The following is a 15,073-nucleotide window of genomic DNA, read 5'->3' as shown; positions in this document are numbered from 1 at the left end:
ACGGGCTCGCATGAAACGATGTTATTCGGCTGAGAGCATTGAATGAACTCCAGGACCGTAAGCTTTTTCTTTTTTTAATTAGTGTGCATAAATAAAGTAATGCAAATTTATGTAAATTCTGGGCGGGGCGGGGGGAAAGTGCATTTTTTTTATTAACACCTTTGAAATATTATTAGATCTAGAGTTTCCGAAGTGGAATGGGCTTGACTGAGAAATAAAATTATCACTCTTAGATTGAGTACGCTTATTCTTTGGTAATGGGCCAGAAAAACGTGCCTACATAATATAAGTTAGGCCCGCTCGTATTTTTGAAACAAAAGTTTGAAGTGGTAACAATTTCTATAATAGAGAAAGTGTATTGGTTAGAGAAAGTAATTTCTGCTGCAGAGCAACAGAAATTTTCGAAATAAATTATTAAAAAGTGTAATTTCCCTTATATTTACGTCCCTTTGAAAACTGTTTAAGAGAAGAAAAATCTGAAAGAAAGTATTGAATAGATTCGGTGGATGGCCTTGAACAGTATTTTTTAACGCGAAGCACCGCAAAAATATGTGAAGCACCCTTAAACCATTAATCTTTCTTTTGATCTATCTCTTGGACACACTTTCTAGGAAATAAATAATCTTTAAGGTTGTTTTATGCTGCAAGGCAACGAAAAATTTGAATTGGAAGTAAGAAGTGTCTTTTTCCCGTGCATTTTTCTTCTTTTGTACTTTTGTTTAAGATGGCTTCCGAATATCAGGATGTAGGAAGGGACAAAATATGGTCTGGAAGGGGGAGACTTCCCCTTCCCAAAGCAACTATGGGCTCTGCTTAAACACTGAGTTGACTCTAAGATGACTGCATAAATTGATGACAAAAACTATTTTATTATCGAACTGTCTCAAATAACTATTATGCATTCCCTGGAAGTTCGAGGCGACGCTGTATAAACGTAATAGCCCATTTTTGGAAAAAAGCAACGGGAAAATGGAAGAAAATAGCCACAAAGAAAAAAAGGATGGCGATATATGTGTGCTTAGACAGTTTTTGCCCTTCATTAGAAAAACTTTTTTTGCGGAAAAAGTGCTGCAATAGTACAAAGTTTTCTTAAAAGTGTTACTGCCACTGAAGAGAACTACATCGGCAGGTTGGAACCCTGACAAGAAGTTAATAAGAGGCTAAAATTTAATGTTTTCAAATCGGAGAACTACTCATTTTCTGGACTCAAAACAGAGACATGTTTCTGGAGCTGTCGAAAATCACTCTAAAGCATCTTAGCATACCTATTACTAATGTGTCGAGCAAACCGGCATTTTTATCACCGATTATTTCACACAAAAGCAGTATGCCCGGACTATGTCTAAAACGCGGGAAAAGCGTATGTTTCGAGTGATAAACTTTAAGGCTTGAATAAGTGACCCTATTATTAACTTTTTGATGATAAACCAAAACTTATCGACTACAAACTTTTTTTTCTTTAAGCTTCAAGTGTTCAAAAAAGAGACTTTTAAACAGCCATATCCTCACAGCCAGGTTTGCTTTCCAACACGCTAAAATGACACTGGTTTCAGTCTACGCTCCGATAAATGACGCAGATAGCGGAATCAAAGATGAATTTTACCGTACATTGAAAGATGTGATAAACTTCGGCACGACATCATGTGTGTTCTCGGAGACCTTAATGCCAAAGTTGGCGACGACACAGAATGCACATCCAGCGTTATAGGGAGGCATGGCGTCGACAACCTAAATCCAGCGTTATCAGGAGGCATGGCGTCGATAAACTGAATCAAAACGGCTCCCTATCAGTCGATCTTGCTATTGAAGACGGGTTGTTGATCGGTGGAACGTAATTTTTACATAAAAACATTCACAAATACACTGGGACGTCCCCGTACCACATAACCAAAAATCAGATAGATCATATTCTTTGGAGTAAAGCTTGAAGAAAAAGTATCGTAGATGTAAGAATCATGAGAAGTGCTGACTTAAGTTCAGACCATGAACTAATTATCGCCAAGGTCAAGATCAAACTTGCAGCTCAGAAACGAAGGAGACATACTCAGACGATATTTGATGTGGACATGCTGAACGAAGCCGCAACGAAGAGAAAGTTTTGTCTATCTCTCAAAAATCGCTTTGAAGTACTGGCAAATCACAACACCGAAGAAGCAGGAAGCGTTGAATCTATATGGACTGCATTCTCGTCTGCCTATGTAGAATCTGTGAAAGAGATCCTAGGTGTCCGAAAGGGGCCTAACGAAAGATGGGTTTCTGGTGAAATATGGAAGACCATAGCTGAACGCACCGTCTTAAAGACACAGAAGAAATAGTGCACAAGGTAATCACCAAGATCGCCTCTCATTGCTGTACTTTAAGAAGCCCAAGAAGTTAAGAACAAGACACGAATTGACAAGCGTAAATTCATCGATGCCAAAGCTGAACAAAAGAGGAAGCTGCCAAAAAAAATGCCGAAAGTCCATTGAAGACAGTAAAAGTAACCTCCTAACTTTTGAAGAGCAGATTAAGGAACGTTGTGCAGAACATTTTGACAATTTTCTTAATTGACCTAGACCACCTCAGACACACCATATCCCAGAAGTACCTTAATTCGATTTAAGCATTAACCTAGACCCAATCTCTCCCACTGAGATCTTAAATTCCGCCAAGAAGTTAATAATGGCAAGTCACGTGGTGCTGATGGCATCGCTGCTGAAATAATAAAAGTTTCATTTGGCATATGACCGACAGTTTGGCCCACCCTTTTCAAAACCGTCTGGGAAACGAAAAGAGTTCCCAAAGATTGGAGCAAAGGCATTATGGTAAATCTATTTAAGAAAGGAGATGCCAAGTCCTGCGGAAACTGGAGAGGGATCGCCCTTTCATCTGTAGCTGCTAAGTTGTTCAGTCTGATACTATTAAACGGAAGCATCAGTCATATCGACCAAAACCTCCGCGAGGAACAAAGTGGTTGTAGACCTAGGAGAGCGTGCGCTGACCTTATCTTCATTGTGCGAAGGCTGATTGAAGAGAGCAATGAACGGAGGGGGAAATTCCTGATCTTATTCATAGACTTTGGAAAAGCATTCGATTCAATCGATCGAGGAACCCTGTGGAAGATTTTATCCCACTATGTATTGCCAGAGAAAATAGTAAATCTCATCATGGCCTTGTACGAAGAAACAGAATTCTGCGTTTGTACCAGTACTAGTGATGCAAGACGGTTCAAAATCGATTCGGTGGTTAAGCAGGAATGCGTGTTGTCTCTCCTCCTGTTCATCATTGTCATCGACCTCATTCTCTGAAGTGCCAACGGCAAAGGGCTTAGAAGCTCAAGACAACTGTCAGATGTAGAATTTGCTGACGACCTAACCCTCCTAAATGAAGACAAGGCTAGCCTGCAAGAATTCTTTAACCGTGTAATAGACTGAGCTGAAAAAGGGGGACTACATGTTAACGTAAAGAAGATGAAATCTATGGCTGTTTGCGACGATCAACCTCTCGAGATATACCATAAGGGCGAAAGAGTCGAGCAAGTATCATGCTTTCGTGACCTTGGCAGTATAGTTGAAGAGAGGGGCAACATAGCTAAAGAGATCCAGACCAGAATTGGGATGGCACAGACTGCCTTGAATCGGCTTTCATTTATATTGAAATCTCCAAAATTCTCATTAAGGCTAAAAATGAGACTCTTCAACAGCAACGTGATGAGCATAATGTTTTACTCATGTGAAGCCCGGAAACTCGACAAAGCTCTAGAGAAACATCTGCTAACCTTTGAGAATTACTGTCTCGGACGATTGTTGCACGTCCGCTGGTACCACCGAGTTATCAACGAACAAATACGATCCCGCACCATGCAACTACCCGTCACAGAAGTAATCAAGCATAGACGCTGATGCTTTCTTGGTCACGGATTACGCACGCCGGACAGTAGATTACTGAAGATGACGTTCCAATGGAATCCAGGAGGCTCAAGATGCAGAGCCAGGCCGATGAATACTCTACGCTGGACGTACGAAAAAGAATGAGCAACAATAAACACTGCTATTGTGCCAGACTGGGCGGATGTATTGGCCGCTGCCAAGCTTTGAGAAGAATGGACGAGTCTCACTAATGCCCTATGCACCCTGGATGGCATTGGAGGAACTAAGGTATAAAGCGTTTTAAATAAAAACAGCTGTTTTCTGTTTTTACTAAAAAACAGAAAAGAAACAGAAACAGGTCTTCTGTTTTTGTTGACGTTTTCTGTTTCTGTTCTATTCAATCCAAGCCCTATTTTTTTTCTGTTTCTCCAAAAAAATAGAACATTGCCCGTGCTTATTCAGTGACTACTAATGGTATTAAGTTGAAACTTTCTGAAAATACTAAGGGGGATATTGAACTGAATCACAATACGCTATGTGCGTTCAGGTTTTCAAAAAGCGTATCTACAAAATCACAGGAACAACTAAGGGGATTCAGTTGGGACTTCCGGGGAATGTTGAGAGGGATGTTGCATTAAGTTGAAAGACACTATATGCATCCATGTTGTCCAAATCACAGGAACGACTAAGGGGATTCAGTTGGAACTTCCAGGGAATGTTGAGAAGGATGTTGCATTAAGTTGAAAGACACTATATGCATCCATGTTGTTAAAAAGTTGTATATGCGATATTTCCGAGACAGTAACAATTAAGGGTATTAAGCTGAAATTTACAGAGGCTGATGTCGAGAGGGTTGTTGAGCTTAATCATAAGATACTATTTGCATTCCATTTATCTAAAGGGCATATCTGCAATATCTCAGGAATGGCTTAGAATGTTAAACTCAAACTGTAAGGTAGTATCAGTTGGAATGTTGAACTAAATCAAAAGACACAACTTACTTACAGGGGTGGATCCAGAATTTTCTTAGGGGGGGGGGGCAAAATAGGTTGATCGGTTAAAAAAATTAGGGGGGCGCAAAATAGGTTTATCTGATAAACTTGCGTTAAGAGCAAGTTTAATTAATGCAAACTTGGGTTAATTAAGTAAATTACACTAATTTAGACTAAGCTAGGGAGGCGCCCCCTCGGCCCCCTGGATCCGCCACAGCTTACTTACTTAGATTTAGGTCTTCCCACGCTGGCCAGCGCAAAAGGTGACAATGGTGCCTCTCCATGACAACCTCTCTTGCGCTTTTGACCAAATTTCTTCGAGCGACGATCTCAAAAGCGCAGCATCCTTCTCAAGGAATTTGCCTATTGTTGTCTTCTGTCGCCCACATCTTCTGATACCAGAAGGAACCCAAAACCACACATCATGGGGTAGGCGGCCCTCACCCATCCGCACCATGTGACCTCAATATTGCCATCGGTTAGTCACAATTCTATCGATCACGAGCGGCTGCTTTGTCTTTTCACGTATAGAAAAAAGACAACGTGCGTCCATATTTTCAAAAGGATATATCAGAAGAATCTCCAAAACTACTAACGGTATTAAGTAGAGATTTTCAAGGAATGCTGAGGGGGATGCTGAACTAGATCAAAAGACCCTATGCGCATCCAGGTAGTCAAAATGGGGGGGGGGTGTAATGTCTCAGAGACGGATAAGAGTATTAAGATGGAACTACGCAGGAAAGGTTAAGGGTATTTATCTGAACCTTCAAAAAATGCTGAGAGGGTTATGGAACTCAACTGAAAGACATTATATGCGTCCAGGTTGTCAGAATTACAAGCAAACGCTCACGTCGAAGTCGCAAACACAAGAGTTTAAAGAGTCAGTTATAAAGAGAGCTGGGCGATTCCTCTGATTTGTTTTTATTTCCTTACTCTTTTTCAGTTCATATGTAATCTTTTGAATGTTCTCCCAGGAGGATTTTTTCGAGTATAATATTTAGAAATTACTATTAAATCAAAAGCTCAGTTCCAGAACTGTCCTAAACCTTTATTTCAAGTTGAACGAAATCTATGCAACAATTATATTGAAAACAATCAAAAGTAGTGCTCAGATCACTTTATGCCACCCAAGAATTTAAATAAATTTTATTTAATCGTCTTTATCCATATTTGTTATCCTTACGTTTGATGGGATTATTTACTTTAATTTCAGTTTGTTTTTTGTTTCATTTATTCTTCGATAGTAATTTCTTGTCCTTTTTAATTTAAGTTATACTAGGACTTCATTTTTGCTCGTCTTAAGTTTAATATCGCTGTTTACTTTTCTTTGGAAACGTTCTTTCTTTGGAATTCTTTTTTCTTAATAAAATATATATGGAGAGTCTAATAGCTTGAAATTTATTCAAATTATTATGGAGTGTTGTCCCTATTCCATTTACCCATTCAAATTATATATCTAACTACGACTGTGGAACACATGCAGAATCTGTTCTGATATTGGACGACCGCTATATGAGGTCTAACGTTTTTTTTCGTTTTTGTTTTTTTTGTGAATGGTACATCAAGACATTCTTTAGAATAGTTTTCATTTTTTTTTACTTTTATTGAAAATATAGGAAGTATAAATTCTTTGATAAGTTTTGAATTTCAATCAAAAATATTAATTGTTTTTACGGATGGATTAGATTTAAACGTAAAAGTGTTATTTATCGTTGCAGATATCAAAGTTGAAGATGCTAGCTTATGCACACGGTATAAGGGATCAAAATGTGAAAATTTTTGCCCCAAAGAAATTGATCCTGTCTGTGGATCAGATGCAAGGACATATCCAAATCTATGCCTTCTTCAGGTAGAACATTGCTTACGAGGAATAAGACTGTCTCATAATGGACCATGCATGAATCGAAGCAAGTTACTTACAGATGACTGCCCGGAAGAGTGTGCCACCTCCAAAAAGCCAGATCCTGTATGTGCCTCCAATGGGAATGTTTATGCCTCTGTTTGTGAAATGAAACAGCAGACGTGTGGGTAAGATGTACTATTGTTTTCTTGAGATTTCAAAATTGGTAAAGGCGTTGAACAATGACTGCTTTCCAAATCGAAAATTGCTTTGATACGGGAGAAAAACGGGATGGAAGAACCATTTTAACTTTTGGAAAGATGTTGTCAAGCTCTTATCCCCATCACAACCCGCTTTTATACGGTGCTTTCTTGCAAGATTTGGAAATGATTGTGTTACGTGATTTGAATCTAAGGGCATACATCTATCATCTGATTAGGCCCTGTGAAGTAATTTCTAAATTCCGACATCCCCTACTTCTCTCCTCGCAGCGCTTAAACGTTTCTGTGAAGACAGAACTATCAGGGATGTCCCGTCACAGTAATTAAATTTGGGTTCTTAACCTTACAAGAAACACGAGCATATTACCGTTTTCCCAAATATATTTATCTATTTGTATTCTAATTCTAAGGTGCAAGTCTCCGAGAGTGTTTGGATGGCAAAGCCGACCTTGAATTCCACCTTGGAAGAGGTGTTAGAGGAAACGAAAGACGCGAAGTGTCTCTAGGTTATCAAAATAGTATATCTTCAAGATACTGGAGATGGTTTGGGGAGTTGAAATGCTGATTTAAGTTTAACTTGACTATTCATTTTAAGCCTCCTTCATTTAGTTATATCTATTCATCCATAGTAGTAACTGTTATTTTTAAGATTAATGTAATGCTTAACTCACACTTTAATATTCGTTTAAGGTGTATTTTATTCATTTATTTGAATTTTTATACGTTTTAAGTATGCACCATTTTACACCATTTTATTAGGCATTTGAAAATTATAGTCATGCTTGTGGATAAAATTAAGATTAAAGAATAATAAATTAAAAAAACAAGTTTTTTCAACTGAAAAATAAGGAGCAACATTACAACTTAAAAGGAACAGAAACTATTATGTATATTAGGGGGGTTGCCCCATCCTTAACAGATCGCTCTTCACGTTGAAGTGATAAAGTATTTTTAAAAAAGCTTCTTATTGTTCTAATTAAACGACCTTTCTGTTTCAGCACTCATTTTTTAAGAATTGAAACAAAATTCAAACTTTAGCATAAAGAGCGGGGTGTTTAGGAGGGGACGACCCCCTCATGCACGTAATGATTTCTATTCGTTTTATTTAATGCTGGTCCTTACTTTCAGTTGAAAAAACTTGTTTTGTTTATTTAATTTTCTGATCGTTTTTAAATAATGCCAGGAAATCTGGCTCCACCTTCACGGAAAAATCTTTTCTCTCTACGGGAATATTCTCTAGACAATTCAATCATGAGTAACATTGAGTCGGCAAAGAAAAACTAAGACATATAAAAAGAGTTGAGTGTAGGAATTCTGGCAAATTCCCCCGGTGTAAAATTTCTCTTGAAAAGCTCACCCCCAGGAAACTTTCCTCCCAGTGTAAAATACTCCCCATTGAAAAATCCTCGAGCAGAAAATTCGCCCCCTCCAAAAAAATGTGTGCATACTTCCTAATAACAAATACTATACGTAAATAATGGTAAATTTTACTACTACTACTGCTAACAACTCACCGCAGCGACAAGCCACCAGCGACAGCCACCTCCCATTACCTTTAAATCTTTCTTTATTACATCCTCCCACCCCAGACGAGGACAAACTGCTTTCTGTTTAGCCCTAAACTGTGGGCCGAAAAGGACAATTTTCGGCAATCTATCATCTTTCATCTGCAGAACGTGCCGTAGCCATCTCAACTTTTCGTTCATTATAGCCCTAGAAAGCGGTATTGAACCGCATTTTTCGCACAACCTAGTGTTTAAAATACGGTTAGTCAGCCGGGTACCCAGAACACTTCGTAGGCAATTTCTCTGGAAAGCATCTAGTAAATCTTCATCCAGTTTTTGGAACTCCCATGCTTCAAAGCCATATTTGAACATTGTCATCACTGTACCTTCTAATATTCTAATCTCGGTTTGCAGACTTATCTTCCTATTTTTCCAAACTTTTTTAGCTGTAAAATAAAAACCCTTCGCCTTGGCTATTCTACTTTTCATCTTCACCTTTTCATCTTAGCTTATTCCTAGCCTCAGTGAGTTAGTCTTCTTAACATTAATTTTCGAACCTATTCTAGCCCCCTTAAATCGCAAAACCTCTTAAAGTTCATTCATTTTGCTCACACTTTAATCTAGGATGCTTAAATCATCAACATAATCTAAGTCCAGGAGACTTTTTCCTCCCAATTTGATTCCGTAGTCTCCCATTGCCTTTTCTGTACTCCTTATGACAAAGTGCATCAAAATGATCCATATAAATGGGGATAAAAATCAACCCTGCTTAACTCCTGATTTAATACAAAACCAGCTGCTATCCCCATTTCCTACCTTAACCGCAGCAGTGTTATTCACGTACATAGCACTAATCACTTTAGTGTATTTGTCTGGTATACCATACAAGTATTAGACCTTTGCTAAAGCTCTTCTATCAACAGAATCGAACGCTTGCTCATCAAACAGTTCGTGGTAACGAACTGTAAGTAAGGAGCAACCCGGCTCAATGGTAACCGAAAACCTAGGAAACGGAATTTTGATACCAATAGATACATCAAAAGAATCAAATCTGATTTCAAATTTACAAGTTTCATCAAGTATAGTGCTATCTATCAAAAGTTACGCGCCTGAAAAAATTTGGCTGATTCTCGAAAAAAGGGGGAAAGCCCCCTAAAAGTTATAGAACCTTAATGAAAATCACACCATCATATTCAGCGTACCAGAGAACCCTACTGCAGAAGTTTCAAGCTCCTATCTACAAAAATGTGGAATTTTGCTTTTTTTGCCAGGGGTGTTTTGCCAGAAATTTGTTTTCCCCAGGGATGATCGTATCGACCCAGTGGTCCTAAAACATCGTGGGAGGGCTCATTGGAACGCAAATTAAAAGTTCTAGTTCCCTTTTTAAGCGAACAAAAAAATGGAGGGTAACTAGGCCCCCTCCCACGCTGATGTTTTTCCCAAAGTCACCTGATCAAAATTTTGAGATATGCATTTTGTTCAACATGGTCGAAAATATGATAACTATGCCTTTTAGGATGACTTAATCCCCCAAAGTCCCCGGGGGGAGGGCTGAAAGTTACGAACTTTACCCAATGTTAACGTATAGTATTGGTTATTGGGAAGTGTACACACGTTTTCAGGGGGAATTTTTTATGGTAGTGGGGGGGGGAGTGGGTCAGGGGTTATGTGGGAGGATCTCTCCACGAAGGAAGTTTTCATGGGGGAAGGGACATTGCTATGTAGGGGGCGCCGGATTTCCCAGCATTATTTAAAAAAAGATCAGAGATTATATATATAAAAAACAAGTTTTTCAACTGAAAGTAAGGAGCAACATCGAAACTTAAAACGACAGAAAACATTACGTATATGATTGGTTTCACCTCCTAGTCAATACCTCGCTCTTTAAGCCAAAGATTATTTAGTACTTTCATAAGAGCTATTTATTCTAATTAACGGCATTTGTGATTAAGGGGTCATTTTTAAAGAATTGGAACAAAATTCGAACTTTAGCTTAAAGAGCAAGGTATTGACTGGGGGGCGAACCCTCTAATATACGTATTAAAAATATATGAATATAGAAGTTCGTTACGTAAGTTAATTCGTAACTTACGTATATTTATTACTAATAAAAACGTTCGTATTCAAATTTTCAAATATTCAAATTTTGTTTTAATGATTCATGTGCGGTGAGCCAAAATCAAAACCTGCATTAAATCAAAAACGTTCAAAAATTAAATAAAAAAAAAACAAATTTTTTTAACTAAAAGTAAGGAACGACGTTAAAACTTAAAACGAACAGAAATTATTCCGTATATGAAAGAGGCTGTCCCCTCCTCAACACCTCGCTCTTTACGCTAAAGTTTGACTTTTTCACAACTCTTTTTTTTTAATGAAAAACTTTAGCGTAAAGAGTTGGGCGTTGAGGAGGGGACAGCCCCTTTCATATACGGAATAATTTCTGTTCGTTTTAATTTTCAACGTCGTTCCTTACTTTCAGTTAAAAAAAACTTGTTTTTTTTTTATTTTATAATCTATAAAACTGGGGACCAAAGGTGTTTGATAACTCAGGCACTTCTCAATTATTAATCTAAGAGGGAAAATTTGGTTGACATATCCTTTACCTTTTCTAAGACCGAACTGTTCATCTCTTAAAACTTTGTTTACATCATGTCTCAGTCTAAAAAGTAACATATTACTAATTAATTTGCTACCTACCGAGACCAGACTAATTCAATTCAGATCGGTTTTATTAATACTTAATACTTAAATTACAAATACTCACAAATACATTTAACAAACCAATTTTGGGCCATAATCCATAATAATTGGCCCTCTAGGTCAATCCTGTTGAGGAAACATTATATCACACTTTTAAATATATCACATAGTCGCGGTCCTCCCCATGCCTACCAGCATGAACTCAAATAACCTCCATATTTTACAAATACCAATAATAAAACTTAACTTAAATTTCAAATTCAACGGGATAATACAAGATCTGATAAAGCTTATAATTTTATTGCAAAAATAAAATTATTAAATTAACATTATAAACTTTTTTATCGATTTTCAATTATTTTTAATCATAAAAAATCATATTAAATTATTTACTATTATTAAGGCTTCTTCCTCAGATGTTTTTTTAAATTTAATTTGAATGAAGCAAGACTAGGTCTTCATCTTAATTCCTGTAGTAGACCATTTCATATTCGTGAACATAAAATGTCCAAGGAAAAATCAGACCGAACGCATGGCGTAAACGAAACAACCAACAGGCTTCTATCTCGTGATCTTCCCCGACATGTTTCAACTTGTGAAAAAATTCCGGAAAAGCATTTTGGTCATAGAGAATGAAAATATTTGTAAACAAAAACTGAACAATTAAACACTTCCAAACTATCTAGAGAATATAGCGAATCCGTTTCTTTAATTAGGTTTAATGCTTTTTTAATTATTTTATTGATAATATTCGTATGAACTTTAAATGTCGCCAGCCATACAAGAGAGCAATATCGGATATATGATTGAATCAGTGCGAAGTACAGAAGACGAAGGGTCTTAATAGGAAAAAAAATGCTTTAGTTATGCTTTAGTCATACTTACTCCCGCCATTTACCCGTGCCGTAGCCATTTAAACATTTGCCTCTCAATTATGCAACCTACTGCAAAATACTTGATAACTTCAACTCAAGCCTCAATATCTTCTTAATGCCTCAATAATTACGACACTCACCCTTATCACCTTTCTCATACAGTGGTTTAATTAACGTTTTCCTAAAATCGTTAGATACTTCCCTTTTAACGAAAATCATATTCATAATCTTCAGTAATTTATTCTAACCTGAGAGCCACCATATTTAAGAAACTCATTTACCACACTATCAACACCTGGAGCCTTTTTTTTATTCCTCTTAGTATATAATGTCGCTAGTTCTGCCTCGCAAAACAAATCTTCCTTCTCACCCAAGGTATTATAAACTTTTTTTTCCTCTATATCTTTTCCTGCAACTGTATCTCGGTTTAGCACATTCTCAAAATGTTCCTCCCATCTCTAACTCTTTCCTTATCACTAATTGGGGTCCCGTCCCTGTCTTTAAGTGGGATATGTCCAGATTGACTACTCCCTTTCAATTTATTAACATGCCAGTACAATATTTTACTATTATTCTGTCTAGCTGCATCTTCTAGATCCTTGGCAATTTTATTCTTGGCCTCCATTTCTCACATCTTTAGTTCATATTTTAATGCTTTCTCCCCTTTCTTTACATTCATTTTGTTTTTATATGATCTATCACTCAGATAATTCTTGTGCAAACCCCTTCTCCTCTCTATTAAACATAAACCTCTTTCACTAATATTCCTAGCTGCAGTCTTACCTTTCTTCCCCAAGAAATCATCAGCAACTTCAAAAATTCTTTTCTAAAATTTCCCGTCATTGTAATTTCCCGGGAGGTATACCCTTCCGAAATTTCAGCTTTAAATTAACCCTATGATCTTTACTTTTAACACCATTAACAACACTTCTATGTACCCTAGCATCTTGTATTGATCCTGCCAGTCTTCGGTTTACTATAACATAATCAATAAGCTTTGCTTATAACTTAAATACCATTTCCCGGGGGCTGTGGCGGCTCATGTTATCTCCAAAAGTATTGTTTATGGGACTCTTAACTATGCTGAACAAAATGTCTATATCAAGGTTTTGGGGAATTTTAAGGAAAAAAGTGGCGTGGGAAGGGGCCTATCTGCCCTCCAAATTTTTGGTCATTTAAAAAGAGCACTAGAACTTTCAATTTCGGGCCGAATGAGCTCTCTTGCGATATTTTAGGACCACTGAGTCGAGGGGTGGGGAGAAATGAACACGCATCCGTGATCTTTCTTCGGGCAAAAAATACAAAATTCCACATTTTTGCAGATAGGAGCTTGAAACCTCTACAGTAGGGTTCTGTGATAAGCTGAAACTGATGGTGCAATTTCTTTTAGATTCTTTGATTTTTTTGGGGTGTCTCCCCTTTTTCGAAAATCAAACAAATTTTCTCAGGCTCGTAACTTTGATAGGTAAAGATTAACTTAATGAAACTAATATATTTGGAATCAGTATAATAAACAAATTATTCTGATATATCTATTGTTATCAAAATTTCATTTTTCAGAGTTTTTATTGAGGCGCTTCGCTCTTTACTTACAGTTCGTTACCACGAACTGTTTGATTCTTCAGGATTAACCAATTTACGAAGATTTAAAGCACCATTTCCTTAAATTAGAAAACGCAGAAGTTTTGAACAACATTCCTGTCTGCATAATGAACCTTGCTAAAGATACTTGGTATGATGAGTAGTGAGTTATGTACTTGGGTCCTAAATAGCTTTGATATCCGTTTTTAAAACCAAATTTCCTGATTCGGTTGTAGAGCTACTTCTACTTCTTCTACTTCTTTAGGCTAAGTGTGACAGTAAGATGAAGAAGAAACACATCGCATTCGCAAATCTAAATTCTATTATCGACGAGTTTGATACTAGGGTATGGCTAAGGCTCTACAACCAAATCACGAATCGAGTCCTCAACATATCTAGATTCAAAATTTCAAGAATTGGTGATATTTGTTTAAACTGTAAGCAAATTCGTCTTGTTTTTTATCGTTAATTAAACTAACTATTTTAAAACCAAGATTTACAGGGTTATTTAAAATTACAAATGGAAAAGTAAACATCATCTGTTACCTAATTTAGTAAAAGGTTACGTTTTACTCTTATGCGGTTCAATAAAAATAGAAATCAAGCAATTAGATTAATTTTAATTGCAATATAGGGAACTTAGTGGAGCAGAATCAAATCAATACAAACATTAAAGTTGATAAAATGGCGCCAAGTAGATTGGGAGAGGAAATCTTAAGGCAAAACTACGGAGCAGTGACATCCTTCTCAATCGGGAAATTGTTATGGCACGCCAATTAAACTTTCAAGAATACACCTACAGTCCAAAGAATAGTTGAGGAAGGCAGCTGAAGTTCCTACTACCTTTAAAGCTTCCTTGCTTTTATCATTTTTAATATTCTATGAAGACAAGCTAGTGAAAAAAAAAAAATACCATGTCTTAAATCTGAAAAAGAAAGGATGAACAAATTAGTTTAAAATCCACCACTTCTGGAATTTAGACCTTGGTACGAAGGTTCCGAAAACTAGCTAATATTTTTAATTTTTTTTGTTTATCAAGACTCTATCAAGGAAACCAGTCACGAAACCCATCAAACGGGCTATTTGCAAGAGACCGCTATAGATAATAAATGACTGCAAAGCCGTGGTTTCTCAATTAGCTACACTATTTAAACGATTGTTTTTTGGGGATTAGGGGAGAAAAAGGTAACTAGGTTAGGTTAGGTTAAGTTAGGTTACGTATTTAATATATGCTATGCTTTATTCGCCCCCCTAATGTGCAAATATGTGGCCCAAATTTGTTTCTAAACTATCATATATTCATCCTATTTCATTTTATTTCATCAGCATTGACCAAACTTGACTTTTTCGTGGTACCCGCTTAATCCACTAGAGTAGAGTATGACATTATACTTTGCTTCCTTTATGTTCCTTCCGGTGTTATTTACCCACTTTACGTTCCATGGCACCTTTCCAAGGCAGATTACCAGACTGGTTATTTGGCAGTGTATAATGTGGTCAAAACAGGTTTT

At 37.0% G+C, this 15,073-nt stretch overlaps 1 protein-coding gene across 1 annotated transcript; it reads left to right on the top strand.

Annotated features, from left to right (window-relative positions):
* Positions 1-3,961: 3,961 nt before the first annotated feature.
* Positions 3,962-13,914, top strand: LOC148938908 (double-headed protease inhibitor, submandibular gland-like). The gene is made up of 3 exons (XM_089107456.1): positions 3,962-4,052; positions 6,559-6,868; positions 13,828-13,914. The coding sequence occupies exons 1-3, from the start codon at positions 3,962-3,964 to the stop codon at positions 13,847-13,849; spliced, it is 423 nt and encodes a 140-aa protein (XP_088963582.1). The 3' UTR covers positions 13,850-13,914.
* Positions 13,915-15,073: the final 1,159 nt, after the last annotated feature.

This window comes from Artemia sp. Qi Xiang Cuo, unplaced genomic scaffold (assembly GCF_049724085.1).
Source record: "Artemia sp. Qi Xiang Cuo unplaced genomic scaffold, ASM4972408v1 HiC_scaffold_32, whole genome shotgun sequence".
Lineage (NCBI taxonomy): Eukaryota > Metazoa > Arthropoda > Branchiopoda > Anostraca > Artemiidae > Artemia > Artemia sp. Qi Xiang Cuo.
Note: the sequence above shows the minus strand (reverse complement) of the source record. Positions and strands in the feature narration are given on the sequence as shown.

What these genes read in the sequence shown, in the direction of transcription:
- LOC148938908 (XM_089107456.1), top strand. Translation starts at nt 3,962, where the DNA reads ATGCAGAGCCAGGCCGATGAATACTCTACGCTGGACGTACGAAAAAGA. An exon ending in TTGTGCCAGACTGGGCGGAT is followed by an intron (nt 4,053 to 6,558) that starts GTATTGGCCGCT and finishes TTATCGTTGCAG; the next exon opens with ATATCAAAGTTGAAGATGCT. An exon ending in ATGAAACAGCAGACGTGTGG is followed by an intron (nt 6,869 to 13,827) that starts GTAAGATGTACT and finishes CTACTTCTTTAG; the next exon opens with GCTAAGTGTGACAGTAAGAT.